We start from the raw sequence: 27,918 nt of genomic DNA, 5'->3' as shown, positions 1-27,918 counted from the left end.
ATCCTATGAACCCTTTCATCCAGCCAGGTGACTTCTGGGGTGGCGATCGCCGCCGAGAGCCGTCTCGTCCTTCACGGTTCATTCCAATCAAGTCGCGCGAGGCGTACCGCCGCATAGTTGACGAGGAGCACGATACGACGAGTAGCCACTCCAAACGGCATCATCACCACGATCACGATCACGACCACGACGACCACGACCCCAAGGTCATCGTCAACAGCGACCACGATCATGTTCGTGTTGGTCGTTCACCATCCCGTATCTTAGGGCGCATACCTTATGATGGAGCCCCATCAACCAGCCACGAACATTCTGCTCGCCACGACAAAGTCATTGTCAATGGAGATCACGATCATGTCCGTCTCAAGGATCATCATGAGAAGGTTATGGTCAATGGCGAACACGATCACATTCGCTACGACCGTAGCCCAGACCATGACCACCACCACCATGGCCACCATCACCACGACAGGGATGTTGGAACAGGAGAGACTGATCGTACGCGCGGTCGCCGTAGCCCACATTCCCATGAAAAGGTTGTCATCAATGGCGATCATGACCATGTTCGCGTCCATCGGTCTTTGAACAACGCTGTCTCGATCTTAGGTGACAAAGGTCAAGCATATGTGGTGTCCCATTCAAGACGACATGTCGGCCAGCAAAAATTCGTCCTTCCTACCCTGGGCAAGCGAGATCAAAGTGCTGTCCCCATTGACGGTGTTCCGGGTCGCATAGACATCATGGTACGTCTGATGATTTACTGTACCATCCACAATATAAGCTGATAGTTCTCACAGAGTGCGCTCGTCGAATCCTCTGTCGGACAGCGCATCGCCTCTCTCGTGCTTGCTCCAGTAGCAGACACAGCCGGCACACCAGATGCATCTGCAGCTGGAGCTCCCTTCGTTCTCAATGCTTCTGAGACGAATCAGACGCAGATCTTCTTAGTTCCTGCATCTGAAGCTTCGTTCTCGTCATCATCTTCGGAACAGAGTTCGGCGTTTCAAACCTCCCTTGACGAGGTGTTGGTGTCTCTTCAAGTTCCTGTCTTCGAACCAAGCTCTGCGTCGATAATCCCCTTCTGCGCGACGTTTGATCCTGATCCACCTGCACCTGCCCCTCTCACTGCTGAGGCATGCGATACAGAGCCTGTCTCGGAAAGCCAACACAAGAGTCAGCTCTTTGCGTATAACCCGATGACTGGCGCATTGAGGCCAATGTGGCTTAACGGACAGGACAACGGTACGGACACTGGAGGAGATACTAGCTCCGATTCAACGAACCAGCCAGCACAGGGTGCCCAAGTGGATCCCGCTACCCCTCAGAACGCCTTGATGGCTAGTGTGACGGAGATCAATCCTGACAGTAGTTCGTCCGTCAATGCAGACGGCGCCGACCCGGATGCTCCTCTTAACCCAAGCGGCACCTCAAGTAACTCTTTGGCTGCTTCTCCGACAGCATCGCCGTCCAGCTCTGGTAGTAGCTCTGCCTCCGCGCAAGATGTAATCCTGGTGTTTACGGCTGCTGACGTTGAATTGGCACCTCAAGCTCAAGTGCCTGCGCCAGCATCATCGCCAGTGGTCAACGCCACGAGTACGAAGCAGATGACACCGACGCCATCGCCGCCTCCTGCGAAGGCTGCAGATGTATCTGCTACTCCTTCTTTTCAGTCTGGCCCTGCGCGCGCAGTCAGTACTTCGTCATCTTTGGCGGTTTCTACCACCTCTAGGATGGGCCCGATGGCAGGATTCTCAGCCTCTTCTGTTCCTCCTGCGTCAGAATCTTGGGCAGCCATATCTTCATCTCAGGCGACTCCGATGGCAGCAGTGTCAGGCTCTTCTGTTTCTTCTGCGTCAGCATCTTGGGCAGCCATAAGTACCTCTAAGGTGACCCCGATGGCAGCAGTGTCAACCTCTTCTGCTCCTTCTGCATCAACGTCATGGGCAGCCACATCTTCCTCGAAAGCGACCCCGATGGCGGCCGTCTCAGCACCTGCTGTTCCTGCTGCGTCAACATCATGGGCTGCTCCAAGCACCTCTGCCATGGGACCAATGGCGGTCATGTCGGCGTCTGCCGTTCATTCTGCGTCTACCACTGGCGAGCCCTCTGTCAACCAAGCTGCTGCCCCGAGCACCTGGTCTCTATCCCCATCTTCTAGTGTGAGGGATTTCGACGCCGCCTCTGCTTCCACTTGGGTGCCAAGCTCTCAATCTGCATCTGTTGCTGATGTCCAGCCCACGCCTAGCCACCCGGCTCCTGCGCTTTCGCCTTCGCCGTCTGAGAGCGGTACGCCACCTTCCTTCGTTCCCTCGCCTTCTGCGAGCGCGCACCCGCTTGGCGTGCAGGTTGTCGCAGAGGATCCTCAGCCCTCTTCCTCGGCGTCGTCGGAGGCACCGATGATGACACCGGCCAGCACCGACCCATACGCGTGGATGTTTCGGCCTGACGTACGGTTGTGAGCTCGGTGCCGGAGGTTCCGGACTCACATGCCCATAGCGATATTCGTATGGCTTGGCCTCCTCATGTATTTGATTATATACCATAAATTCACCTGTTCTCGCTCGATGTATTGCCTAATAAGTTGTTTGGAAAGCGTGGTTGATGTCGACGAGGGTCAGTAAGGCTTCTTCGCTCTCAGAATGTCCTAATCGCTCGGGCGTCATGCATGGTTGCTCCTGGATGGAAAATGCCAGAGCATACGATCATAGACAGTATATATCATAATTGTTGCGGTTCAAAATAGTGTCTGATGAATAGCGAATATGCGGATGACAATAGGAAAGTCCAACTATGCGAATACTTGCGAACCAAACCAGAAGATATAGATGTTACAGGTCAGTGTACGTGTTCACTCATAATTAATCACCCAGTGTCAGCCTACATTTGCTGAGGATCCAAGGGAGTGAGAGATGAGATAGAAGACTCGGAGTGTGACGAGACTATCAGGGACCAAAGCTGTGAACATCAACCTGTTACTGAGCGCACGAGCTCATTCTCCACAGGAGTTTTGATCGCAGAGCCCGCCGGTGTCGATGTGGCGTATTTCAGTGACTTCTAAGTCAGAGAGATGGACGTAGGGCGGGTGCCATGCGACACGCTGTGCTGTGACCTCCCACTGAATCGTGTCTCTCGAGCGGATGGGACAGCCGTGGCGGTCTGTATATAGGCCAAACTCTGGCAGACAAGGGGTCCAGCATGGGAAGACAAGCGAAACGAGGCGGGGCCAACCGAAGGCGTACCATTGTAACAGAGCAAGTACTCATTCTTGCGCACGCGGGACATGCCCATCGGCCTGCGGGAACTGCAGCGCTTGGCCAGCTCATCGCAGCGGGAATCATCGAACCGAGGGATGGCGACCCTGTTGGGTCTAGCGCGGCGGTAAGGGGAGGAGAGCGAAGCAGACGGTGACCTAGAGCTTACATGAGCAGATTAACAACTTCGAAACCCTTATGATGCAAGAGTACGATAGTCGTTCTGAGAAGGACGAAGGCACATAGAAGCTCCTGTCTTCCCTGAACCACTCAGAACGGGGGGGACGAAGTCCGAGGCGAGATCCTAGCGTCTCCACCTCAGCCTTCTCCTTGATCTTCCTAGCCACGGGGTGCAGGGTAAGAAAATATACTGTCGACCTATAACGAGTCTCCGAGTGAGGCTTTGCTTCTAAGACACAGCCGGAAGCGCGTACCCATTTATTTTTCATGTAAATAACAACGGTGCGGCCCTCACGACTGCCCACCTTGATGAAGCCAAGGTTTCCACCAAGGCTGATCTGCTGCGGGGCGTACGATGCATTTATCAGCGGTGCTTGGCGGTGGGGAGGCAACCATCATGTCAATGTGGCAGGCAAAGAGGGCCTTGAACAGCTCATGGCGTAAACGAACAAGCGCATCGATGAGACGATCCACCTTGTTCGCCATGACAAGGAAGACGCTGACCTCCTCGAGCATGGCACACTGCGTCACGTTCTTCAGATGAAGGACCCGGCGCATTGCTATTGCTCGACTCGACAAGATACGAGCGGATCAGGTCACCCACCATCTCACGAGTCTGCGAGAAACATACGCTTACCCGCCATTTTAGACTCCGACCTAGACGCCTTCCGTGTTGCCCACTGTGATCAGTGCACGGCCATCGATTGTCACTGGTCACTGAAACCGCGCAAGATTCTGACTCCTCATAAGTCTGCTACAAAGGCGTGAGAGCGGCACAGCGCATGTCGCTCAAACCGTAGCCGAGCGTCCGCTGTTCCACTCTTTGCTGGTCGGCTGCAAGTATTGCATGCTTCATCTTTATTGTCAACTCTACTTACACGCAGAGAGGAGCAAAGTCGCCGCCGAATTCGAAATGTGGGGGTCTGGTGAAAGCCGCGGCGATTCAATTATTACACTTTTTCAGCACATGACTAGACGCCGAACGCGTGATGCGACGCAAGGGCGCGTAGTTCCTGTGCGGACTATCCAAGAGCCTCTGCATTTGATCGTTCACTAAAGATGCATCGCCTCGAGGAGGTCAGCGCTCAGCACTGAGTGCCAGTGAGAATACCCTGCCATTGGTAGGATGACATTAGCACTCTAACGATAGGATCGGGGTTATACAACATATTCTATGAAACTCGTCCGGCGTTAGAGAGTATCGGCGATCAATGAGGGACGAACGTATAACGATTTATGGAGGTGTAAGATATGATCAGAACCGGACTTATCAGCGACTCACAAACCGGCTCCATATCACTCATGGAAAAACGTAGTTAGAGTAGACACGGGAGGATCAGCAGCGTGCAGTCGCCAGGCTTGAAGCGACCAATGGTGGGTTGACTGACATTGATGATAGTATAGCGCTCGGGCATCGAACATGTCCGGGTGTGTCTGACTGGCCTGGCAGATGCCGTGGAACCCCATGTCACAAACGGTGAAGATTGCCGTTAACGTCTCGTATATGAAGGCGCCGCAGGTACCGGAGCGTAGACAAACGCGAAACTGAACTCGTCGATAGACGTTTCGTCCCGCTCTCGTTCGGAGGCGCCTTCGATGGCCCGGCCAGATGGTCAGACAGAGGTGCCGGAACTGGCCTGGTCGTCTACAGCGTATGGCTTCCCGATCTACCGACCGCCATTAGCATAGCGTAGGTGCTTGCGCACCATTTTGACCAAAGGCCAGCCAAAAAGGTTCCGTCTAAGAATGATACCGGGACGAAACACACCGGGCATATCGTGGCGAGAATGTTATGGCAGTCGCAGGAAGAGTGTCAAATGACAGACCCTCTGATGTCTGTCAATGTATAAAGATCAGCTGCGCCGCAACATAGCGGGACAAGATGCTCGGCTGCTGTGCACGGGAACGCGGGTGCGGGATGCTTCGAGAAGTACGGGATCTGGGGCGATGATGCGGGAATGAACGTGAAGGGCGCTGAATCAGTGTTGGGGGTGTGATGCACGATGCGCCTTGGCTACGGAGCATCTGACCTTCGCGGGGGTGATGGTTGGCGCAGGGATGGTGGATAGAACGCCTTAGGATGCACGGGCATGATAGATGGACCATAACAGCTCGGCGTAGAGGTTCGATTCGATCCGCTGTGCTTGGTTTTTGGTTCGCTCCGTTTTCCGCGTCGTCAAAAGAGTCACCTGGTGAACCAGCAGACATCATGCATCACTTGCGCAGTCTCGCAGTGGCTATCCTGTCAAAGGCTCCATCAGATCAAAAAGCTTCTTACAACGGTCGTCACAGGTGATGGTGGTGACGCCGGCGACAAGCAACCCCGACCGTGCGCCACCCTGCGCCACCACAAGTACCCGAAACACCACTAGGCTCTGGCATGCAGTCAGGACCCAGGAGACTAAAAGTAAGTAACTTAGGGGAGTTGCTCGATCGGCCTGTACCCAAGCAGACAGAGAGCGAGGCGCGCCAAGGTCTCTGTGTATCCCCCGGGGTGCCGGAGCCTCAGCCAGCCCAGAAAGCTAGGCGTCTGGGCATCTGTGGAGGATGACGACGCGCAGGAGAGGCTGGCTGATATCGATCGGATGAGGTCCATCGGCGGGGGCCGCCGCGGGCTGGTCGAGACATTGAATCACGAATTCGGAAGAGAGGGGGGAAAAAACTGCAGAGGAAGTTTTCCGCAGCCTGAGGCTAGCTGAGGGACTGCTGAGCTATTTTTATCACGCAAATTGCGGTGTTGGGTTTTGCTCTACCGATGTACAGTTGCAAAAACAAAAAAAAAAACTCGAGGTTATGTTTTAGTGGTGCTGGAGGTGCTGGCGAAGCCGTGATGTTGCCGCCGGACGGAGGCGTGAGGATAAGACTGTGGGTCCGCGGTCTGCTCGTGGACAGTAGGCATTTGACCGCATAAGGAAATCGGACAAATTGCGTTCCTTGATGGTGGACAACCGAGGCAAGTATCTTGCGTCCTCGAAGCGGTCTCGGGTGCTCTCAAAGCTGGAGTCGAGCGATTGATATTGGAGCGTGCCCGTTTGAATCGGTCGGTGTCGTGATCTTGGCGTCCGCGAGTTGATCGTGTGGGAGAGGTTCGAATCGGACAGCGTTGCGCCGAGCGTCGTCGGACAGGGCGTAGTACGTCGGGCTGGGGTGGTCGACGGGGACGATGTGAGCCGAGTGCGCCGGGGCTTGAGGAGAGCGAAGAGGATGGGACGCGAGTGGGACGCGTGGACGGGCGTCTGCTGTGTCGAGGGCAATGCATGCCTTATCTCATGTGGAGGCGGCTTATCAGACATGGATTAACGGCGGGCCAGGCACTGCGTACATTTGCTGCCGTCGGGGCGAAGACTATTTTATCGGTGGACGGCCTGCCGTTCCACTCCACCTCCCTCCACCTTCTCTGCTAAGGTCGTCGACGAGCGGACTCCTGCTTCCCTCCCCTGCAGGCAGCCATGTCTAAAGAAAACGAAAAGTTCGATGGCAGCAGCAGCACCGGTCCCCTCGACCTCGATCACGAGAAAGGCGCCGTCCCCCCCTATGTCGTCCCCGCAGACGACGACCGCTACCACTTCGACACACACGACCTCGACCGTGTCCAGCGAAGACTCAAGCAGCGCCATGTACAAATGTCCGTCCTCTCTCCCTCTCTCCGCCGCTTTCTTTCCTGACTCCTCTTCTCTCCGCAGGATCGCTGTGAGTCTCAGCCGTGCATCTTGTCGTCCGAGCTCATTTTTCTCCCTGCACCTCAGATTGCTGGGACCATCGGAACTGGTCTCTTCCTTGGTTCAGGCGCTGCTCTTTCGGGTGCAGGCCCTCTCGGCGCCTTGATCGCCTATGCCCTCATAGGCACTGTCGCTTATGCGTGAGTCTTCCCCCTGCATTCCCCAAAGCGCCACCGTCTCATAACACTACACGACTCTCAGCTCACTATGCTCCGTCGGCGAGATGACCTCTCACGCCCCCGTCTCGGGTACTTTCCCTCATTTTGGTATGTCCCCTCCCTCTTTCGTCCTGCGAAGAGTCTGCGATTCGAACACGGATTCCCGGTCCTTCAGCTGCTCGTTGGGTCGACCCTGCTTTCGGTTTCGCTGTGAGTGTTCGTTCTGCATTCGCGATGGTACGACAGCGCTCATTCGTGCGATTGCTATGTAGGTCGGATGGGTGAGTGTCCCCGCTTCCGTGCTTCATGACGTCGGTTCTCATCGTGATCTGGGCGCTTCACGGACCTTAGAACTACTTCTATGTGAGTGTCACTCCGCCTCGGGATTCCCACACGCCCCCTTTCCACAATATCCCCATCACTGACTCTTATCTCCTCCTCATGTAGGCACAAGCGTGAGCCTTCTGAACTAGACACCACCTTTTCGAGATCGCTTGGCTGAGCACATCTCCATTCATCCAGTATCACCGTGCCTGTGGAAATCACCGCCGCCCAAATTTTGATTACGTTCTGGGATTCCGACGTACGTGCACATCCCCTTTCAGCGCGTGTCGGAGGACGCTCACGTCGCTTTCGGTCGCAGAGCGGCCATGCCGCGGGTTACACCGCCGTGCTTTGCGTCTGCGTCTGTGCGATCAATATCTTCGGCGTTCGGTATGTGCATCTGGGCCCTGTCCAGCTAAGGCCGCGCTGACATCCCGTGTTTCTTCTTGTCAGATGGTTCGGTGAATGTAAGCTTGCTTTGTATGATTGCGCTGTGGTCGATGGGACGCTGACCCGACTCGCTCTACCTCAAAGCCGAGTTTGTGTTCTCCATAATCAAGTGTATGTCTCATTTCCCTACCTGCCAACGGCGAGAGCTAAATACTTATCTCATACACAGTGCTCTTGATCACGGGTCTCATTCTCACTGGTCTCATCGTCGATCTTGGGGGAGGGCCCGACCACTCGCGCCGCGGCTTCCAGGTTCGTCCGCTTCCTCTCCCGCATCTTGTCCCCGCCGGTTTGCTGAAGCGATCCATCTGTGATCTAGTACTGGAAGAACCCTGGCCCCATCGCAGGTGCACAGCTCGTCAGCTCGGTGCCCACGGACCGCTTCTTGGGCATCCTTTCCGTCTTTGTCCAGGCTGCGTTCTCCTTCCAGGGTATGGAGCTCGTCGCGATGTACGTCTCTTTCACCCGTTTATTGTACTTGTGGCGGCGGATCTGATTTTGAGTCCGTGTGCAGCGCTGCGTCGGAGACTGAGAGCCCGAGGACGAACATCGCCAAGGCCGTTCGCCGTGTGTTCTACCGCATCGTCGTCTTCTACGTGCGTGCATCTCTCTTTCACAGTGCCAGACATGTTGACAATACATCTGATACAGATCCTGGGCATCCTGATCACCGGCATGTTGGTCCCGTACAACGACCCAGACCTGCTGAACGGTGCGATCGTTCCTATATTTTTGAGGTTTGCGATGCTCACTCGCCGTTCCTTTGCGCTGCAGGCGTCGGGACCGCGACTCAGTCGCCCTACGTTATTGCCATGACCCGTTCCGGCATCAAAAGTAGGCGACATGCACCTGCGCGCGGGACATCCACTGATCTGTGCTTTCTGTCGCTCGCCTGCAGTCCTCCCTTCGATCGTCAACGCAGGCATCTTCACTAGCGCGTTCTCCGCCGGCAACAGTTTCCTCTTCTGCTCGTCGCGTATCCTGTACGGCCTCGCGCTCCGGGGGCAGGCGCCCAAAATCTTCACCAAGTGCACGAAGAGCGGCTTGCCCCTCGTGGCCGTGCTCTTCTGCGTAGGTCTCTTCCTTCGCCCGTCTGCGCATGCGTTGTTGATCCGTCGGCGTGTGTCAGTCGTGCTTTGCGTTCCTCGCGTTCATGAACGTCAGCTCGGGATCGCAGAACGTGTTCAAGTGAGTCTTGATAGCTCGCTCTCGTGAGACGAACTGCTCATCTGGGTTCCTCCTCTCCTGTAGCTGGTTTGTGAGTAGCGATATCTGAATGCGTGCGCTTTCGTACCGCGTTTGACTCACGAGAATGTACGTTGGCAGGTGTCCTTGTCAACCGTCGCCGGTTTCTTCACCTGGGCCGCCCTCAACCTGACCTACCTCCGCTTCTGTGAGTCTCCCCGCCCCTCTTTCCCTCTGACCCGCTCGCTCACACGCACCCCCCGCGCGCCCCTCCGCATCCCAGACGCCGGCTTCAAGGCGCAGGGGCTCGACCGCACGAAGCTGATCTACTACAGCACGCTGCAGCCGTGGCTCGCGATCTGGGGCCTGTTCTGGACGGTCCTGTTCGTGCTGATCAACGGGTTCGAGGTGTTCTTCAACTGGGACACGTCGCTCTTCATCACGTCGTACATCAACGTGCCGATCTTCTTCGCGCTGTGGATCGGGTGGCGCGTGTACAAGCGCACGCGCTTCTGGCGCGCGAGCGAGATGGACTTCGTCACGGGCATCCCGTCGGTCGAGGAGACCGAGGTCCCCGAGGAGCCGCCGACGACGCTCGGCGGCAAGATCTTCAACGTGCTCTTCTGAGCGCCCCGCCCGCATCCCGCGTCGCGTGCGTGGACTGCCCCCGTCCTCCCCTCCGTCTCCGTATCGTGTTCCCTGTCGTGTAGTCGCGTGGTCGTGTAGCTGTGTAGTGGCGTGGCGCGGCGAGGCGTGGCGCGGGCCTGTGTAGCGGGTGTAGGCGGCGTGCGTGCGTGCGTGCGTATACGATAATTCATGTCGCGGTCCTGATCTTGAGCCGTCGCGGCGGCGTCCGAGTATATAGTACATAGTACTTTGTTATTGCTCTTTCCCTCGTCTCTCTGTCTCTATCACTGCGCGAGCAACGATCAACGATCGATCGATGCTTTGCGCACGCGCGCTCTGTGGGTCTTGCGTATGAGGGGACGCGGGCAACACGTCGAGCCCGGTCGTGCAAAGAAAAGGAAAGAGACACAATAAAACACCGGATGCGGCGTTGTTTTTGTGAGACGAGGGGAAGGGTGGTTAAAGGCTACAGTCGGGAGTGATAAGCTACACCTGCACGACGCCGACGCCGACGCCGTCCGTACGAGACAGCCTCCCCTGCTCTCGCCCAACCTCGCCCCCCCCCCTGCACGGCCCACCCCCCGTGCCTACACACGCTGCTCCGCGGCACCGCGCCCCGGCACCGCGCGTGCGATCCTAGAGCTTGACGAACTGGGCCTGCATCCAGACGCGGTACATCTTGAGCTGGCGCTTGCGGTTGAGGAGGAGGCGGCGGTCGACGCCGAGCTGGGCGGCGGCGAAGAGCGGGTGGGGCGGGCAGTGCGGGAGGCGGAGCGGCGCGGGGAGGAGGGAGGGGTGGATCGCGGGGGCGGGCGCGGGGGCGGGCGCGGGGTGGAGGGTGGAGGAGGAGGGCTCGGGGGTGGCGCTGGCGCTGGCGCTAGCGCTGGGGTCGGGGTCGGGGTCGGGGGTGTGCGAGGCGGACGCGGCGGCGCCCTCGCCCTCGCCCTCGCCCTCGCCCCCGCCCTCGCCCTCGCCCGCGTCCGCGTCCGCGCTGTCATCCTCGACGACGTGCTCGGCGGTCGTAGTCTGCGCCGGCGCGCGCGCGCCCGTGAACAGCAGCGCGAGCTCGTCTGCGGAACGCGGGGCGGGCGGAACGCGGGGCGGGCGGAACGCGGGGCGCGGGCGAGGGCGAGGCGCGGGGGACGCACGTCAGCGGCGAGCGCGAGTATACAGGGAAGCAAGCGGGGCGGGGCGGGGCGGGGGCACGCACCGAGCTCGAAGAAGTAGACGCGGGTCTTGTCGCCGCGGATGTAGAAGTTGTCCGCGAGGAGGCGGCCGGCGCGGAAGCGGAGCTGGGTGAGGTCGTGGCGGCCGTAGTCGCGGAGGAGGACGCGGCCGCCGGGCTTGAGGATCTGCGCGGGGCGGTGGTTAGGCGGTGCGAGGTGAGAAGCGAGGGGATGTGGGAGGGTAAGGGGAGGAGAGGTAAGGGGACGCGCAGGGGACGCGCAGGGGACGCGCCTGGTGGATGTTGGCGAGGGCGCGGGGCCACTCGTGGGGGTGGAGGGCGCTGAGGACGAAGACGAGGACGAGGAGGTCGGCGCTGGCGGGTGCGAGGCCGGGGGGCAGGGCGCTGTCGCTGTCGCCGCCGTCGCCGTCGCCGTCTGCGGCGGGGGAGGATGCGAGGTCCCAGACTGCGGCGTGGATGGAGCCGCAGGGCGGGGCGGCGTAGAGCGGGTTGTTCTGTGCGAGCATGGGTGCGGGGTGTGAGGGGCCACGAGACGAGACGAGACGGAGGGACGGAGGTGGGGGAGCGGACGGACCTGGACGAGCTTGACGGCGTGGGAGGAGTAGTCGTAGGCGTGGATGGAGAGGTGGGGGTTCGTGTTTTGGGCGAGGAGGGGGAAGATGGAGTTGCCTGCGCCTGCGGAGGGAAAGCGGGTCGGGGCGGGTCAGGCCAGGCCAGGTCGTGGGGTGGGCGGGGCGGGGAGGGACGCACCGCATCCGATCTCGACGACGGTTTGGGGGCCGGCCTGTTCGGCGGGGCGGGGCGGGGCGTGAGCGGAGTGCGCGCGGGGGCGGGGCGTGGGGACGTACGGAGGGCTGGGCGGCGGCGACGAGCTCTGGGAACTCGAGGGGGAGCCTGTGGGTGAGCGGGGTGAGCGGGGGGCGCACGCAGGGACGGGGGCGGGGGTGTGCGGTACCACTTGCGGTTCTTGAAGAAGTTGGCGGCGTTCATCTGGTAGAAGTTGTCCCTGCAGGACGGTGAGCGGACGCCGGTGTTCGCGGGCGCGGGCGCGGGACTGACCAGTGGCGGGCGGGGGTGGCGTTGTACTTCTGCTGGTCGTGGTCGGGGACGGGTGCGGCGCGCTGGCGGGCGAGGGAGGCGGCGACGAGGTGGTCCTGGTCGTCGGGGGGCGGGACGTGGTCCCACGCATTCTGGGACCAGACGTCGGCGTCGTCGGTGAGCAGCCTGCGGGCGGGCGGTGGGTGCCGGCGACAGAGAGAGAGAGAGAGAGAGACGGGGGGGACGGACCTGGAGCCAAAGGGAGGGGCGCGGGCAGCGGGGTCGCGGACGGAAGAGGCGGACTTGAGGTGCATGGGCGAGGAGGAGGAGGAGGCGGGGGTGTGCGGGGTCCGTGTGCGTGCGTGCGTGGGCTGGGTGGCGTGTCCGGGGCCGGGCAGGCTGACTCTCGCCATGTCCGCGATCGCCTCGCACAACGCCAACACCCCCGCCGCACCCCCGCCCGCCCCGCCCGGCGACGCCGACCTCCAGGAGCTCTACAACCAGGTCCTCGCAGGCTTTGCAGAGGAGTCCCCGCCCGCTGACTCCCCGCTCCGCCCGTCCGCCACCGTCGACGCCCCCCGCCCGCGCCCCTCGCGACCCACCGCGACGACGACGACCACGACGACCACGACGGCCACCACCACCAGCCCCCGCGACCCCGCCCGCCCGCTGCCCAGCCCAGCCATGTCCGCCTACCAGTCGACGCCGACGCCCAAGGTCCGCCCCCTCCCGCGTCCCCCAGGCTCGGCCTCCTCGGGCTCGGTCGCCTCTGCGTCCCCTGCACCCTCGCCCACCGTCGCCGTCGGCATGCCCGAGCCTCACCCGTACTACCGCCCCGCCCCGCCGCCCGCCGCCGACAGGTGTGTGTCGTCTCTCCCGCCGCCCGCGATCTGCTGATCTTCCATCGCTTGCCCTAGCCCGAGCCCCCGCCGCGCCCACGACCCCAAGCCCTTCCGCGGCCTCCCCTCCGATCCCCGCCCCGCACACACTCGCCTCCCCTCCGCCGCCGCCCCCCCGCCGCCCGCCTCGGCCCTGCGCCCGGGCAGCTCCCAGGGCACGCCCTCGCCGACGCTCCACCCCGGCCACACCCGCCAGGCCAACTCGATGCAGTACTCCATCCCCGTCCCCGAGCCCGCGGACGCCCCGGCCTACCCGCAGCAGCCCCACCGCTCCCCAGGAGGCAGGTCCCTCCCCCCCACCACCCCCACCACCCCCAACACCCAGCCAGACCCCACGTGGCGCCGCCCACCGTCCTCCGCCCACCGCCCCCCCGCCGGCGCCCTCCCGCCCCGCATCCCGGGCTACTCCCCCGCCGGCCCGTCCCCCGACCGCGACCGCGACCGCGACCTCGCCGCGAGCATCTTTGCAGACTCGCCCTACTTTGCGGACGCCCGCGCACCCAGCCCCGCCACCATACCCCCGCCCCCGCCCCTGCCCAGCAAGAACTCCGACACCGGCGCCGCCTCGCTCGCCATCCGCCAGACCATCGACAAGCGCCCGTCCTCGGAGGACATCCTCGCGCCCGGCACCCGCGGCTTCGCCCGGCCCATGTCCGGCAGTCCGTCGTCCTCTCCCCTCCTGCACCGCTGCACCTCGTATTCACGCCTTTTGTTCCCCCAGGTTCTGCGGGCAGCGGGCCCCTCGTCGGCCGCTCGCTCTCCGCCACCTCCACCGCCTCCACCTCCCAGAGCACCGCCGCCGCCGCCCTCGAGCGCAACCTCACCACCTCCACCCACGCCACCACCCTCTCCACCGCCACCAAGGACCCGTACTACCACCACCCGAACCCCACCCAGTCCTCCATCGCCCGCGGCGACTCTTTCGGCGCCCACTCCCACCGCTCGCCCTCCATCACCGTCTCCGTCTCCGACGGCGCCCCCTTGGGCACCGCCGGCACTGCCGGCACGGGCGCCTCGGAGAGCCGCTCGCGCCTCGCGGTCGAGATGGAGCGCACGATGGTCGCGATGAAGAGCGCCGAGGCGCTCCAGGACGCCGCGAACGCGTACGCGTACCCGGACGAGTACGAGTACGAGTACGACTACCCGGACGCGCGCGGCCTCGGCCCCGGCGGCCCCGGCGGCGGCGGCGGCGGCGGTGGCGGTGCGCGCGGCGCATTCGACGACGACGACGAGTACGGCTCGGACGAGGAGTTCGACGACGTGTTTGTGAACTTTGCGCTGCTGAGCAATATCGCGGTGTGGTTGCGCGATAGGGTCCCGCGCGGGACGCACGTCAAGGGCTCTATACCGTACCCGCGCGCGTTCACCGGCAAGGACATCGTCGTGCGTGCCCCCTCTGCCTCTCCCCCCTCGTGCTCACCTGTGCTCACTCACTCGCGCGCCGCCACCAGACGACGCTGCAGTCGCAGATCCGCCGCGAGCTGCTCGCGAACCAGGGCGTCGCGACGGGCGACCGCACGATCGCGCTGCTCGTCGCGCGCAGCCTCCAGTCGCAGCTCTTCTTTTACGAGGTCGAGTGGGGCGGGCGCGTCCTGCAGGACGGCGTCGAGGACGTGTACATGTTCCTCGACGACCAGGAGGGCGGCGCCGGGTCCGCCGGCGGGAGCGGCGACGGCGGCCAATATGAAGGGGAGGGGGACGGGGGCGGGGCCGGGGGCGGAGAGGGGCGGGGCGTGGAGAGGCTCATGGCGGAGAGCGCGGTCGAGCGCGAGGAGCTGCCGACGAGCGTGATTACTGTCCTGACCAAGTGCTACTCCCCGAGCTGCGTCGAAGGCGCGGTGTGCTACTCGTTCGCGTGCCCGCGGCGCCCGCGCGTGCGTCTCTCTCTCCTTTTTTTTTCTTGCCCGCCGCGCGCGCCGCTGACGCGCTGTGTAGAAGGATATCGTGGAGGAGGAGCCGCCGGTGCCCGAGATTGCGGGGACGACGGTGCGTGCGCGCCCGTCTGTCCGTCTGTCCTGGCCCGCGCGGGGCGATCTCACTTTGATGTTTGCTTGCAGGGCGACGGGGAGTGGGACGCGGACCCCGACTTGCTCAAGTCGCTCCCGGAGAGCGAGATCAACCGCCAAAAGTGCGCCCCCCCCCCCTTTTTTTTTCTCTTTCGCCCGTGTGCGTTCGCCCCGCCAACGCGTCGTGTTGGACTGACGGACGGCGGCGCAGGATCATACACAAGCTGGTCAGCAAAGAGGCGCAGTACATTCGCGATCTGGACCTCATCGAGACCGTGCGCACCCCCTCCCCTCCCCGTCCCGTCCCGCCCCGTCCCGTTCGACGATGGATGCACCGCGACGCTGACGCGCACCCCACAGATCTTCATCAAGCCGCTGCGCTACGCCGACCCGCCGGTCGTCTCCCCGCACGAGCTCGACGAGCTCGTCGACGACGTCTTCGGGAACCTCTCCGCCGTGCGCGAGGCGAACCGGCGCCTGCTCGAGATCATGAACGTGCGCCAGCGCGAGCAGGCGGTCGTCGTCCAGCGCGTCGGCGATATCCTGCTCGAGGCCGCGACCGAGTTTAGGCTCGTGTATCCGACGTATATCGGGCACCTGCCGCTGGCGGAGAAGCGCCTCAAGGAGGAGGCCGAGGCGAATGCGGAGTTTAGGCTGTTCCTCGAGGTGAGTCTGCGCCCCGGTGCCCCCTCGCCGTGTCGTGTCGTGTCGTCGCTGACCACGCCGCCCCGCCCCGCCTCGCGTCGCGGCGCCAGCAATGCGGGCGCCACCCCGACGCGCGCCGGATCGACCTCAAGGTGTTCCTGAACCGGCCGTCGGAGCACCTGCAGCGGTACGAGAACATCCTCGAGGCGATCTGCAAGGAGACGGCGGAGGAGAACCCGGACCGCGATTACCTCACCGAGGCCGCGGCGGCGTTCAAGAGCCTGCAGGGCGTGTGCCACCTGCAGACGTTCCAGCACGCGATGGGCCGCGGGCCGACGGGCAAGTACGAGTGGTTTAACCTCGTCTCGGACGAGGCGCGCGCGGACATCGCGAAGAAGGAACAGAAGCGCCAGGCGTGCGTACCCGCTCTCTCTCTCTCGCGTGTGCGCGCCCGATTGATTGATGTTTCACGCTGATTGCGCCGTGGCCAGCATCATCTTCGAGCTCATCAAGGGCGAGATGCAGTACGTCCGGGATCTCGAAAACATCGAAGTCGTGCGTGCCCGTCCGTCTCGGCGCCCTGTTCCCCAGCAGCTGCTCACCCCCGCGCGCCGCCGCATCCCCCGCAGATCTACGTGCAGCCGCTGCGCGAGGCGGAGCCGCCGATCGTGCCGCGCGAGCGGCTCGGCGCGTTCATCGCGGAGGTGTTCCACAACTTCGCGGAGCTGCACGTGCACCACCGGCGGCTGCTCGACCGCATGCACGCGGTGCAGCGCGACGAGCACCCGGTCGTGCACAGCGTGACGGCCGCCATCTTCGACGCGGCGCTCAACTGGCGCGAGGCGTACATGGAGTACGTCACGCATTACCCGATCGCGGAGTATCGGATCGTGGACGAGATGAACACGAACCCGCTGTTCAAGGCGTTCGTCGAGGTGCGTCGCGCGCCCTCCGTCCTTCCCTCCCTCCGTCTCTGCGCCGTCTTGACGCGACGCGGCGCGCGCAGCAATGCACGCGCCACCCCGACTCGAACAGGCTGGACCTCAAGTCGTTCATCAACCGGCCGATCCCGCGCCTGGCGCGCTACGAGCTGCTGCTCAAGGGCATCATGGAGGCGAGCGCCGACGACCACGAGGACCGGGGCAGCATCCCGCAGGTGATCGAGGTGATCAAGTCGCTCCTCAAGGAGACGCAGCCCGGCGTCTCGTCCGCGAACCAGAAGGTCGAGCTGTGGCGCTACAACGCGAATTTGGTGTTCAAGCCCGGCGAGGTCGTGGTGAGCGCCGCACTCTCTCCCTCCCTCCGTCGACGGCGTGTCTGATATACTCTGCCCGGGCAGGACATGGACCTTTTGGCGGAGAACAGGTCGCTCATATACACCGGCAAGCTGCTGCGCCAGCCGGACAACGGCTTCGAGTGGAGCGGGTGGAGCGAGCTGTTTGTGTTGCTGTTTGACAATTACTGTGAGCACCCCCCGCGCGCGCGCGAGCCCGCGCGACGACGCTCGACTGACGGTGTGCCGTTGCAGTTGTCATGACGAAGCCAAAGGAGAAGGACGGGGTCACGAAATACCACGTCAACCGTCGAGTGAGCGCGCTCGAGTCCTCTTTACTTCGCCGCGAGGGCGGATTGCTGACCAATCGCGCGTGTGCAGCCCGTTCCGCTCGACCTGCTCACGCTCGCGAGCTTCTCGGACCTGCCGACGCAGAGGGGCACGGGCATCCTCCGCGGGCTGCGCGGCGGCGAGCGCGGGACGCCGGGCGAGGTGCCGGGGCCAATGCCGACGGCGACGACGCCGGACACGCCGGGGGACTCGCGGCTCGTGTACCCCTGCACGATCTTCTACAACGGGCGGCTGGGCGGGCCGTGGACGCTGTTCGCGGACTCGGCGCAGGCGCGCGCGGAGTGGAAGGAGAAGCTGGAGGAGGCGATCGGGCTGCGCAAGGTCGTGCAGGAGTCGAATCGCGTGTTCGAGGTCGAGACGCTCAGCACGGACACGTTCCTCGTGCCGTCGGCGCTGGCGCAGCCTGCGAATAGCTCGTGGAACAGCGAGAACTCGTTTACGGGGAAAGTGACGTGCTCCGTGCCGTTCAGTGCGTCCGCCTCGTCTTTGCGGGTGTGCGGGTGCTGATGACTTGCGGGGGGGTTTTCTCAGCGACTACTGATGGTCGGGCGCTGGTCGCGGTCGGGTGCGCGGAGGGCGTCTGGATCGGGTTCCGGCACGACGCGCGATGTACGTGGCTCTGAGGGCGTGTCGACGGCTTTGCTGACGGTTTGTTGGCTCGAACAGCGATGCGGCGCGTGCTCCATCTGAAGATGGTGACGCAGTGCGCCATGCTCGAAGACTTTGGCATCTTCCTCGTTCTGGCGGACAAGGTCGGTCGTTCGTTCTCTCTCTCTCTCGCGCGCGCTGCTGGCTCACGCCTCGTCGGCCTCTGATTCCTAGTCGCTGTTCGCGTACCACATCGAGGCGCTCGTTCCGTCGTCGCCGCAGAGCGCGAGCACGTCGCAGACGCCGCAAAAGCTGAACGGCAACAAGGACGTGCACTTCTTCAGCGTGGGCAGCCTCAGCGGGCGCACGCTCGTCATCTACATGAAGAAGAAAGGGGTGCGTGGGCTCTGTTTGTCCGTGCATCAGCGCGCCGTCTCTCACACGGCGGGGGGGCTTTTTCTTGTTTTTTTTTTCGGCGGTCGCAGCTCGACAGCGTGTTCCGCGTGCTTGAGCCCGTGGTGGGCAAGATCCAGGAGAAGGCCAAGGCGCCGGCGTCGCTGAGCTCGCGACTCGGCTTCCGCCAGCCGCGCTCCGAGTGGTTCAGGGTGTACCGGGACTTTTTCCTGCCCTCCGAGTCATACGACCTCATCTTCCTCAAGGCGCGGATCGCCATCCTGTGCACGAAGGGTTTCGAGATCATGGACCTGTCCGAGTGAGTTCTCGTCGCGTCAGCCCCCGTCGTTTGTTTTTTTTTGCTCACGCCGCCGTTTTTGTAAGTTTCAAGAGCGTGACCATACCGCAGCGCGACGACCCGCGCCACGAAAAGCTGGCCAAGCGGTGCGAGTCGTGTCGCCCGATGGGGATGTTCCGCTCCAGCGAGAACGAGTTTCTGCTTTGTTACGACGGTGCGTCGTCGTTGTCCTGCCGGGCCTCTGTCCCGATCGTCTTACGGTCGTGGCCCCCAAATCAGAGTTCGGCCTGTACGTCAACCGCCACGGCGACCCGAGCCGCACGAAAAACACGATCGAGTGGGAGGGCACGGCAGAGCGCGTCGCGTGGCACCCGCCGTACGTGCTCCTCTTCGACTCGCGCTTCATCGAGGTCCGCCACGTCGAGACGGGGCGGCTGTGCCAGATCATACCGGGGAACGAGATGCGCTGCATCTGGGACGGGCGCGGGACGTCCGCGGCGCCGCTCGTCCCCGGGCCCGGCGGGAGCTGGGAGGAGGGCGCGTCGCAGGAGGCGCGCGTGCACGGCGTGATGCGCTCGACGGAGACGGCGGCGGGCAGCGCGAGCGCGGGCGGGCGGGCGGTCGCGCAGCACGTGTTTGAGCTGATCCCGACGGTGCCGCTGTACCTCCCGGAGAAGATCGCGTCGCCGACGCAGCGCACGACGTTTTTGCACGGCGGGATGTCGGGCGGGTCGCCGCCGCATTCGCCGCAGCTGGCGCCTTCGTACCAGTGAGGTGGGCGCCGAGGTTCGAGGAGGAGGCTGGAGAGGGGCGGTCTGTTTGTGTGCGTTTCGCTTCGTTTCGCGTCGGTCGGTCTGATCGTCGGCGCCGCGTCGTTTGCTTTTGTACCACCAGCGGTGATCTGTCTTACATCCCTTTAGTTCTTATTTCTGTCTTCTGTCTTCTGTCTTCTGTCTTCCGCCTTCCGTCTTCCGTCTTCTGTCTTCTGTCGTTGTGGTCGTCGTCTTTTTTTTCGTTGCGTATCGGATCCGGGGCTCACCTCGCAACCGGGGTGGGGCTCGGATCCGCGTCGAGGTTCCGTGTGCACTGCGCCGTGCGCTTTGGCCTCCTTTACTTAGAGTAGAGCAGCGGAGACCGGGTTATCAAAGCTATTTAAAGACGGATACGGACGTGGAGGGGCGCTCGATTCATGCCGCATCGTTTGCTCTAGAGCGTACGTTTCTACTGCGTTCCGGTCCTTTCATCGGAGGAGTTGGCCGGTCGATGCCATCCTGCCGATGGTGTACGAGTACTGTATGATCCTGGACATTTAAACGAAATGGGTACACTATACCGTGGGTGGTAGCATCCTGGGGACTCAGGTACATCTGCGGAGCATTTTAGATTCTAAATTGAAGAAAAACGTGCTCATGATTGATTTTAACGGCATTCTGTGAGTTTCGGGAGCAAATCCATGGCCAGTAAGTGACTTGTCGAGATCTTTCCCAGGGAGACCGCGACTTGTCGAACGACGAACAGAATCCGAGCCTCCGTCGTTGAGTCGTTGACTGGGCACTGTAGATATTGACCTCTGTCATAGACCCATGGTTGACCGTTGCGCCGGTCTCAAACTGCTGTCTTGACCCCAGAACGCGTGGAAACTCGGAGGCTCCAATCCCGCACGGGACTAGCCTTTCAGGAAACGCGATGCCGCTGTCCTCATCCCCACCCGTCAAACGATCGCGAAACTGTATTGACCGCGACTCCCTCGTTCCCTCCCCGGTCTCTTTTCCCCGACACCACTCAGCGTCAATCCATCCATCAAGCTCCATGGAGGCGGGCTCCAGTAGGCGTACCTGGCGGCCAAGGCGCCTTGCGCAGATCCGAGTGTGTCGAGCGGCCACGCCCTGTCCGCATGTCTGTGCCTTCCGCCGTCCTCCTCACACTCGCACGCTTCGGCGACGCCTGCAGTGCGCACTTCTTTCGTATCAATAAACTAGGCCGAGGACGCCGTCGCGTTAGGAAGACGCTGTGCGGAGAGCTCGAAAGCTGGATCGGGGCGACGAGGAACGGATGGAGGCGACAGAAAGATCTGGAATCTGGACTCGGGGACGGAACCCCTAAACATTAGAAACAAGTTGTGCTCCTCCGACCGTGAGACGCCATCATCGACATCATATCCCGCCGCCGTGACATTGTTTCGGCCTCGAGGCCTGTGCAACACAAAGGGCCAGTGCACGATATAAAGGGGCTCTTCGCGGGCCCTGTTCCTCCTTCCCTCTCTCCCTCCCTCCCTCTCCTTCCGCCATCTTATAGATCCCGACACATTCACTCATAACTCGACGCGCACATCATGTACCGACCCATCGTTCTTCTCCTCTCACTCTGCGCCCTTCTCTGTGCGCTCGCTCCCATCCGCGCAGCCGCGGCGCTCACCAACGCGGAGCGCCTCAGAAGGAACATGCCACCGCTCCCGCCCGTGCGACGGTCGGGCACCCCCGTCTACGGTGCGTGTTCACTGTGCGAGCAATAAATTCAGTGCGAATACCAAATGACCGTGCCTCGGACATCTTCCAGCTGCGAAGCGTGGAGGACCGTCGAACACGCCTCTGTACGTGCACAGTCCATCGACAAATGCTATCCCATGTTGTACACGAACTCTGACGAATCTGAGTCCTGTATAGACCCTCAGGCACCATCCAGGTTCGCAACACGAACGGTAGCACTGTCGGATACATCTCAAAGAACAACGCGTGCGTACCCAATCCCTCAAGACCAAACATCTTGTTTAAACCGCGCCACATACTCACATGCATATATGCCGGATTTTAATCCATCTAGCACCGGTGTCAACTTCGGTTCGGCGGACAACGATCTCAAGGTTCAGTTCTTCAAGGGCAACCTGCGCGCAACCGTGAGCTTTCTCGCCTCTTCATACTCGACATCGTTCATTCAATGGTTGTGTCTTCCCGCGTCCTTGTTTAATTCACTTCATCCCATTCGTTTCGTTCCATTCGTTTCGTTCTGGTATCTTTGTGCTCTTGGCTAGAACGCGGACTTCTACATTGGCGGGAACGGTACCAGCAGCATCGGTCCTGGATCCTATGAGTACGTACTACACACTGACCTTCATCTCTCCGATCCTCTCACAGTCCTATCTTCTCTGATGATATGATCCTGTTTGGATGACGGCTCTGACACACATATATATATTCTCGCCACCCCACAGCACCGTCGCCTTCGGCGCCATCCAGAAAGGTCCAACCTCCTCCATCTGGTCGCTCGATGTTGCGACCGGCAACCTCACAGGTGCGCGTCTCTTCTTTATCGCCTATCACGTTCCACTTGGCACCTCTCGCGCGACCTCGCTCACGGGCTGGCCTGGTATCCCGTTCTCACAGCCCAATGGGTCGACGCGGACAACACTAAGCCCACGACGACCGTCGCGTTTGACTTGCGGAACAACTTCCTGGTGCTGACGGGCGACCTGGCGGCGTACAACGCGCACGCGTCCTTCCCCGCCTCGGCCGTGGTGCGTCCCTCACTGAATCTACACCCGCTTGCCTGCCTTGTTTTTAATTGGGATCTCCTGCCGTGCTCGTGTATACAGTGGCTCTTCCTAACCGCCTGAGCCGGATATCATACGAACATCGACCTCTCAAGGTCAGACTTTAGTAGCAATGCATCCCGACACTGGAATGATCTCGATGACGCTGTTACGGACGAAATGACACTCGGACTATCGGACCACTGGACTTTCCTCTCCCCTCTTCGCTTCCACCTGTGTTTTGTTCACTCTATCTCTAGGACCCACCTACCTACCTACCGAGTAGGACTGTGTAGAGGGACCATCGAACGCCTCGGCGAAATCTAAATCATGTACGGCTGGCTCATGTATCTTTGCCCTCTTCGTTCACAAGCATAGACTATCTACAACCCGAATTTACTCACGCACATACGCACATACGCACGCAGCACATGCCTGCGCGTCGAACTATCGCTGTTTTCTATTGGATGCTCTTGGCGTACGAGTATTGCAATCGCACGACCCCTGCCATACAATATCTGACCTCAGCCCAAACGGTCATCAATACAGCCTCCAACGAGGTGCGCTGCGGCACTGGGTATAAAATACAAGTTCTGGTACACGGACGCCCTGCGGCGGCATAACAATAGGATACACAGCCCGTCGCCGATGGCCTGCATCCTCGGGAGAGGCACAAGCGAGTGAGCAAGCAGGTCGCTGTCTGTCCCCGGCCTAGAGCGGATTCACCAACGAGAGCTGCATCAGGAACTCCATGCCCGCCTGGCGGTAGGTGTCCTGCGTGATCGTCAGCGGGATCAGGCCGTCTTGGAACGTCAGGAGCTGCGGGGACGCGGTGGTGTACTGGGGCCAGTTGATCCCGGTGTTGCCGTTCGGGTCGAGCGTCGCGGCGAAGCGGACGAGGTAGTCGACCATGTCGCCGGATCCGTAGACGTTTAGGAGGTCGGAGGCGTGGACCTTTGATAGATCGAGGGCGGTGAGCGTCGCCCTGCTGCGTAGATCATCCAGTGAGACTCACCGATCCGAGCACGGGAAGCAGTTTCAGACGCTTGCTCACTGTTTCACCAGCGTCAGCCAATCATTTACAACTATACAGGAATAGGCATCAGTGAAGGGGCAGGACGCACAGAAGGACCACGCGTTCTGCTTGTCGGCGCGGTTCTTGAGGAAGAAGCGTCGTGGGGCCTGGAAGACGACGTCGCCCTGCAAGGCCGCCAGACGTTTGAACTGCGGAGTGATAGCGTTCAGGATGCCGGTGCTGTATGGGGATCCTTTGGTGATGTCGTCCGTGTACAGGTCAAGCAGGTGGTCGACATCGGCGCTCGAGGCCGTCGAGAGGTAGATCGACGAGATGTAGTCTTTGACATCTGCGTCCGTGCTGACCATGCGGTGAGTTTTTCAATGTTATGATCTCGTTTATTTGGACGAAACTGAAGGTTCTCACGTCACGTTTGTGTTGGAGAGGGAGAACAGCGTTCCTTCGTCGTCGCAGTCGCCTGACATGAAACCATACTTAGATACAACGCTTGTTCGAAAGACGTGTCACACCGCACCTGTTATGAACGGGATGTTTGCAACACTGCCTTGCTGGACTAAATTGAATGGCGTATCCGTCAAGAACGTGCCGTCGACACGCGGAAGCCATGCAAGGTTCAGAGACTAGCCGAGTCAATACCTCGCCGCTGAGAACACGCAAGATGAATTTCACCTGGTAAGCAAAAATCATCGGGGACTTGTCCACGGCGCTCTTGAGCGTGCCATAAGGCGCAGCTCGCAGACATTGCAGGGTGTCTGCCGTTCCAGAGCATCCCGTTTCGTCCACGAGGGCATCGTAGTATTTTTGGCCGTTTGAGATGTCACCGACAGGTATGGGCGAGCCGGACTGCATGAACGCTCCACGGAACAGTCCTTCGGTGTCGCCTCCATTGGTGATCATATGAAGCGCAACGGAGATCGCGCCTGCACTCTCACCCCAGCTATGGATTAAGAGACGGGCGGCGTTAGTGCATAGCGCAGAGAGATCCGGCATGGCGACGTACATGGTCACCTTGGTAGGATCGCCCCCGAAGGCACCTATGTACTTCTGGATCCATCGCAAGGCTTCGCGTTCTGGGCATCGAATGCATCCCTGAGTCAAAGTTCGAAACAATCGATCTTGGAAGTAGACGTACGATCCTGGAGACCGAGATTGCCAATCCCTGCATTCTTCACTTCTTCGCTGGCCAGGAAGCCGAAGGCTTGGAGGAAATCAGGTGTTCAACTCTGGCGCAGGCAACATTCGTGTTTGATATACATACCAGAAACGCTGAGATCGAGTCGCAGTTAGAGAGGCCAAGATCAAGAAGAGAGAGATGAATATGCAAAACGAACCGATAGTTCATGCTGACGTAGACCACAGGCTCTCCCAGGTCGATGGACTTTTGGACAATGCTCCCGCCATCATAGCTGTAGACTTATAAATGACAGAGCTAAGGCCTGGGAAAATGTGCTCACATCGAAGTTCCCCCGATCTCGAAACCGCCTTCGAGTCCAGACTTGAGTCAACTAGGAACGCTATATGGGAAAAGAGCGTACCGCCGAAAATCCACTAAGATTCGAGCAGGAAAATTCAGCGGCAATAAAAGAATGCAGAGAATCTGCACGTACTACGACGACTGGCAGCTTCGAGGATGCCGTCGCAGATGCTGGCTTGACAACATTGAGCGTGAGACCTGCAAGGAAATCGTCAGCGCACTGCCAAAGATACATCGAGAGACTACGTACAATCTTCACTCGACGGACTGACGACGCTGTAGAGTTCGTTCACAATGAAGTCGATAGCGTCTTGAGCCAATGCATTGTTGATGGGCAGAGTAATCTCTTGCTGTGGGCATGCTGGGCCGAACGCAGAGACCGTCTGAGTTCCCGTGTAAGGATCAATCGTCTTTGGAAGGCGAAATCGAAGATCCCCTGTTCTAAAACATGCCAAACGTTCTTGTGAGTCAAAGAAAGGTACACAATGAACGTCCGACACTCACGGTGACTGTGCAAACGGTATGCCGAGGAACTTCGACACAGAGCCGGACGTCGTGCCGACGAACGTTCCATTGTCGAGTTTCACGGTCGGACCGGTTGCTCTCGCAGTCGGTGCAGCGACAGTGAGGCCAGCTTCGAGGGCCAGAAGGACCGCTGCAGTGCGAAGGAAACGAGACATCGTTGGGCCAGATGGCTCGGGGGAGGGCGGGCCAAGAGACGCGACGAGGGCAGATCTCGTCTGCGTTCATCTTGCAACCGTGCAGTATAAATACTTGCTGCGAGAAGAGGGATGAGCATTGGTCAACGTTAGCTTCGTAAATTTGTCCGACGTGTTCCAAGCAGCATGGCGATCACGGACCAATCTACTTTCGCGATATTAAACGTGGGGGAAAACCCATCTGGATCCTAGCTCGTCGGACATGCATGAGATCGGACTTGCAATTTGCATCGGACCACGAATCCTTCCTCCCCAAAATGTGTTCCTGGCTGCTTGTTAGATTCATAAAACGACAGCGAAGGACAGCGAACGTCCATACATGATGGAGATCTTTTTTCAAGAACTGGACAAAACCCCTCAGATGCCTGAATACGGGAGAAGGAACATGGCCGGAAGGCAGTCTACTCTATTGGTGATAACCCCAACCCAGGATACTCATTTTTCGCGGAACCCTGATATATCTCGTGTCCATCATACTGTGTTCCTTGGAAAACAGTAAGGTAAAAGGACAGAGAAGGGCCTCTAAATCTGTCAAATCACACGTCTCGGCGTCGGGAATGGAACGACGAGTCGTAGCCGTTGGCAGCGCTCAGGCCAACGGACGCGTCAAAACATGAATCACAGTGAACAGCAGCAGTCATGGGTCTGAAAAATGGAGAAAGGTGTTGGCGAAGACGGGGGACCATGTGAACGTTCCAGTCACTCGTGATAGCTCGCGATGGTGTTCATTGACTTTTTCGGCCATAATTCTATCTTGTGGGGCCCCGTGGGGAAGGTCGTCTGATGACGCGCACACGGCGACCTGCACTTGACGACGACTTGGCTATCATTCGGATGATATGCAACGCGCCAGTCATCCTGCGGTGTTTACCGGATGTTCTGGAGTTCTGAATCACAACGCGCTGAATTGTTTGTCAGATACCGTAGTGATACCGTGTAGGATTTGCTCTCAGGAACCGAATTGGAGGTCCAAGCAAAGGCACGTCTTTCGAGATTCAAGAGATCTCAATTCGAACCAGGAGTGAACCAGGTGACCCTAGAGCCTTCGATGACTGCGGAAGTTAAGTATGCGAACTTGTGTAAGGCTCCGTGCAAGCTCAGAAACACTGGCGAATGAGAACTCGTGCCAGGAGGTGCAGATGGTATCAGGGGAATGGCAGACGCCCCTTTGAGTCCCGTGAGTTAAAGTCAAATATAGGTACTGGAGAAAAGAAGGCCAGCAGAGTCGAAAGCTCAAATTAAACTGCCTGTGACACGTCAATATATCAAATCAATGCATTGCCGTGCAAAGTTTGCACAAGCGCAGCCATCGAGCATTGATCTCACCTATTATCAACTGTCTCTCCAATTTGCTACCTCCTTAAGCGGCATCTAGCGGTGTCCATATGCTGCACTCATCGCCTGCCCTCACAGCCCACAGAAAGGTGCATGGCGTCCGGCCTTCAACTCCGTCGCCAAGCAGCAATCGATGACCTTCGATGACCAGGATTGTGAATGACTATTTCATAGACTGTATTCGGTACTCCAGGTTGTTCCTGGCCTCAAGGCGAGTGATTCGTTTGGCAAACGAGCCCCAGTGTCTGCACAATCCTGAAGACAGCTATCCATGAATGGACGATATTGAGAGGAATAGAATAATGGGGATATGCAAGAATAACACACATATTCACAAGCCTATGCGACAGGGCGCTCGGTACCGCGGTTCAAAGGGAGAGTAAGAATAGGTGCATGCCATAACCGCCAGTGAGAAGGGATTAGGGGTTTTTGGTAAAGAAGAGGACTATATACGTAAGCCTTGAGGGTCATTGATGTAAATAACGAACCAGGAGACATCGCCGGTCTGCCACCCCCCATGGAAGAGTACTCGCAGCTTGAGCACCCGTGTGTGCGCAGTACCCTGGTTGTCTGTTCCAGTCGCATGCAATCCTGCAATGATCGGCTATAGTGAGGCAACAGACGCTTACTCGACGGAGTGATCTTGAGCAGGGTGACGAGCTTCTCAACAGTTTCGACACTACGATGCCTAGGGAAGTACGCGTCCGGATAGTCCGAATTATGAAGCCTGAGTGAGCCGCACATAGTGTTTTTCTGCATTCGATGCAGTAACACTGACAGCTTGCCGTGGAAAGACTTCTCTGCGGATGCATATCCAAGCGGGATAGCACAAAGCCTGAAAGAATTTAATCTCAGTTTCGTGTATTTTTGGCTGATCTCGAGCCTCAGATGCACTCACAATGCTGTAACAGGCCAGGTGTTTTTCCCAGTCGTCGTGACGGGGAGAGGTGCTACGCTGAAGCTTCTGTATGGCACTCAGTAACATCGCCCATCGACACCGACTGGCGAGCTCGAAGAGTCCACAAATACTTGACATTGCGACCAGGCAGGACTGCATCCGCGACATTCCCACCTTGGCTTCACTTCTCACTGTCGAGAGTTCTGCGTTTCGAGCTTCAGGTGCACAGGTAGACATCCCCGCGGGATAGGTGATAGACACAGGACACCCAGAGGCGAGGTTATATAGGAAGTGTTCGTCGTCAACTTTACCGCCTATTGGAAGGCTAGCTCGAACATTCCGTTCGGCGGATAGGGCAG

The 27,918-nt window shown here is 60.0% G+C and overlaps 9 protein-coding genes across 9 annotated transcripts; 5 read left to right on the top strand and 4 right to left on the bottom strand.

Moving 5' to 3' along the window:
• Positions 1–1,957: 1,957 nt before the first annotated feature.
• Positions 1,958–2,564, top strand: HETIRDRAFT_410753 (uncharacterized protein). The gene has a single exon (XM_009550818.1). It carries the CDS (start codon positions 1,974–1,976, stop codon positions 2,457–2,459), a length of 486 nt encoding a protein of 161 aa, XP_009549113.1. The 5' UTR covers positions 1,958–1,973; the 3' UTR covers positions 2,460–2,564.
• A 425-nt stretch (positions 2,565–2,989) lies between these two features.
• HETIRDRAFT_453384 (uncharacterized protein) lies at positions 2,990–3,989 on the bottom strand (the record flags this gene model as incomplete). The annotated part of the gene is made up of 4 exons (XM_009550817.1): positions 2,990–3,174; positions 3,240–3,409; positions 3,465–3,660; positions 3,737–3,989. 4 exons carry the CDS (start codon positions 3,987–3,989, stop codon positions 2,990–2,992), a joined length of 804 nt encoding a protein of 267 aa, XP_009549112.1.
• A 1,858-nt stretch (positions 3,990–5,847) lies between these two features.
• HETIRDRAFT_453383 (uncharacterized protein) lies at positions 5,848–6,724 on the bottom strand (the record flags this gene model as incomplete). Its single annotated transcript, XM_009550816.1, has 2 exons — positions 5,848–6,046; positions 6,354–6,724. The coding sequence occupies 2 exons, from the start codon at positions 6,722–6,724 to the stop codon at positions 5,848–5,850; spliced, it is 570 nt and encodes a 189-aa protein (XP_009549111.1).
• A 98-nt stretch (positions 6,725–6,822) lies between these two features.
• On the top strand, positions 6,823–10,561 carry HETIRDRAFT_147314 (amino acid transporter; the record flags this gene model as incomplete). Its single annotated transcript, XM_009550815.1, has 22 exons — positions 6,823–7,056; positions 7,115–7,121; positions 7,178–7,290; positions 7,352–7,416; positions 7,484–7,518; positions 7,581–7,589; positions 7,660–7,671; positions 7,756–7,763; positions 7,831–7,891; positions 7,952–8,022; positions 8,086–8,099; positions 8,167–8,193; positions 8,252–8,334; positions 8,402–8,532; positions 8,597–8,678; positions 8,734–8,794; positions 8,857–8,916; positions 8,981–9,153; positions 9,212–9,270; positions 9,334–9,340; positions 9,409–9,475; positions 9,551–10,561. The coding sequence occupies exons 1-22, from the start codon at positions 6,881–6,883 to the stop codon at positions 9,892–9,894; spliced, it is 1,665 nt and encodes a 554-aa protein (XP_009549110.1). The 5' UTR covers positions 6,823–6,880.
• Positions 10,293–12,432, bottom strand: HETIRDRAFT_478113 (uncharacterized protein; the record flags this gene model as incomplete). The annotated part of the gene is made up of 8 exons (XM_009550814.1): positions 10,293–10,964; positions 11,105–11,246; positions 11,338–11,574; positions 11,655–11,755; positions 11,831–11,864; positions 11,929–11,974; positions 12,036–12,086; positions 12,140–12,432. The coding sequence occupies 8 exons, from the start codon at positions 12,430–12,432 to the stop codon at positions 10,531–10,533; spliced, it is 1,338 nt and encodes a 445-aa protein (XP_009549109.1). The 3' UTR covers positions 10,293–10,530.
• Positions 12,433–14,082: 1,650 nt separating this feature from the next.
• HETIRDRAFT_50012 (GDP/GTP exchange-like protein) lies at positions 14,083–19,344 on the top strand (the record flags this gene model as incomplete). The annotated part of the gene is made up of 19 exons (XM_009550468.1): positions 14,083–14,400; positions 14,469–14,668; positions 14,774–14,948; positions 15,075–15,145; positions 15,235–15,298; positions 15,384–15,689; positions 15,779–16,083; positions 16,160–16,223; positions 16,298–16,603; positions 16,675–16,944; positions 17,008–17,131; positions 17,197–17,255; positions 17,323–17,761; positions 17,824–17,901; positions 17,959–18,044; positions 18,115–18,276; positions 18,366–18,592; positions 18,658–18,785; positions 18,851–19,344. The coding sequence occupies 19 exons, from the start codon at positions 14,083–14,085 to the stop codon at positions 19,342–19,344; spliced, it is 3,876 nt and encodes a 1,291-aa protein (XP_009548763.1).
• Positions 19,345–20,465: 1,121 nt separating this feature from the next.
• On the top strand, positions 20,466–20,681 carry HETIRDRAFT_324355 (uncharacterized protein; the record flags this gene model as incomplete). The annotated part of the gene is made up of 1 exon (XM_009550813.1): positions 20,466–20,681. The coding sequence occupies one exon, from the start codon at positions 20,466–20,468 to the stop codon at positions 20,679–20,681; it is 216 nt and encodes a 71-aa protein (XP_009549108.1).
• Positions 20,682–20,834: 153 nt separating this feature from the next.
• On the top strand, positions 20,835–22,615 carry HETIRDRAFT_410747 (uncharacterized protein). The gene is made up of 8 exons (XM_009550812.1): positions 20,835–21,057; positions 21,128–21,161; positions 21,235–21,303; positions 21,392–21,464; positions 21,600–21,658; positions 21,780–21,859; positions 21,952–22,082; positions 22,161–22,615. The coding sequence occupies exons 1-8, from the start codon at positions 20,904–20,906 to the stop codon at positions 22,179–22,181; spliced, it is 621 nt and encodes a 206-aa protein (XP_009549107.1). The 5' UTR covers positions 20,835–20,903; the 3' UTR covers positions 22,182–22,615.
• Positions 22,616–22,808: 193 nt separating this feature from the next.
• Positions 22,809–25,339, bottom strand: cel1 (Esterase/lipase/thioesterase; the record flags this gene model as incomplete). The annotated part of the gene is made up of 15 exons (XM_009550512.1): positions 25,112–25,339; positions 24,858–25,048; positions 24,741–24,805; positions 24,669–24,681; positions 24,588–24,615; positions 24,465–24,539; positions 24,392–24,399; positions 24,266–24,331; positions 24,134–24,203; positions 23,803–24,070; positions 23,648–23,753; positions 23,539–23,590; positions 23,222–23,472; positions 23,113–23,150; positions 22,809–23,051 (listed from the first exon to the last, which is right to left on the bottom strand). The coding sequence occupies exons 1-15, from the start codon at positions 25,285–25,287 to the stop codon at positions 22,809–22,811; spliced, it is 1,650 nt and encodes a 549-aa protein (XP_009548807.1). The 5' UTR covers positions 25,288–25,339.
• Between the last annotated feature and the right edge of the window lie 2,579 nt (positions 25,340–27,918).

Source organism: Heterobasidion irregulare, assembly GCF_000320585.1.
Source record: "Heterobasidion irregulare TC 32-1 unplaced genomic scaffold scaffold_08, whole genome shotgun sequence".
Taxonomy (NCBI): Eukaryota; Fungi; Basidiomycota; class Agaricomycetes; order Russulales; family Bondarzewiaceae; genus Heterobasidion; species Heterobasidion irregulare.
The sequence above is the reverse complement of the archived record's forward strand: the minus strand, read 5'-3'. Positions and strand labels throughout refer to the sequence as shown.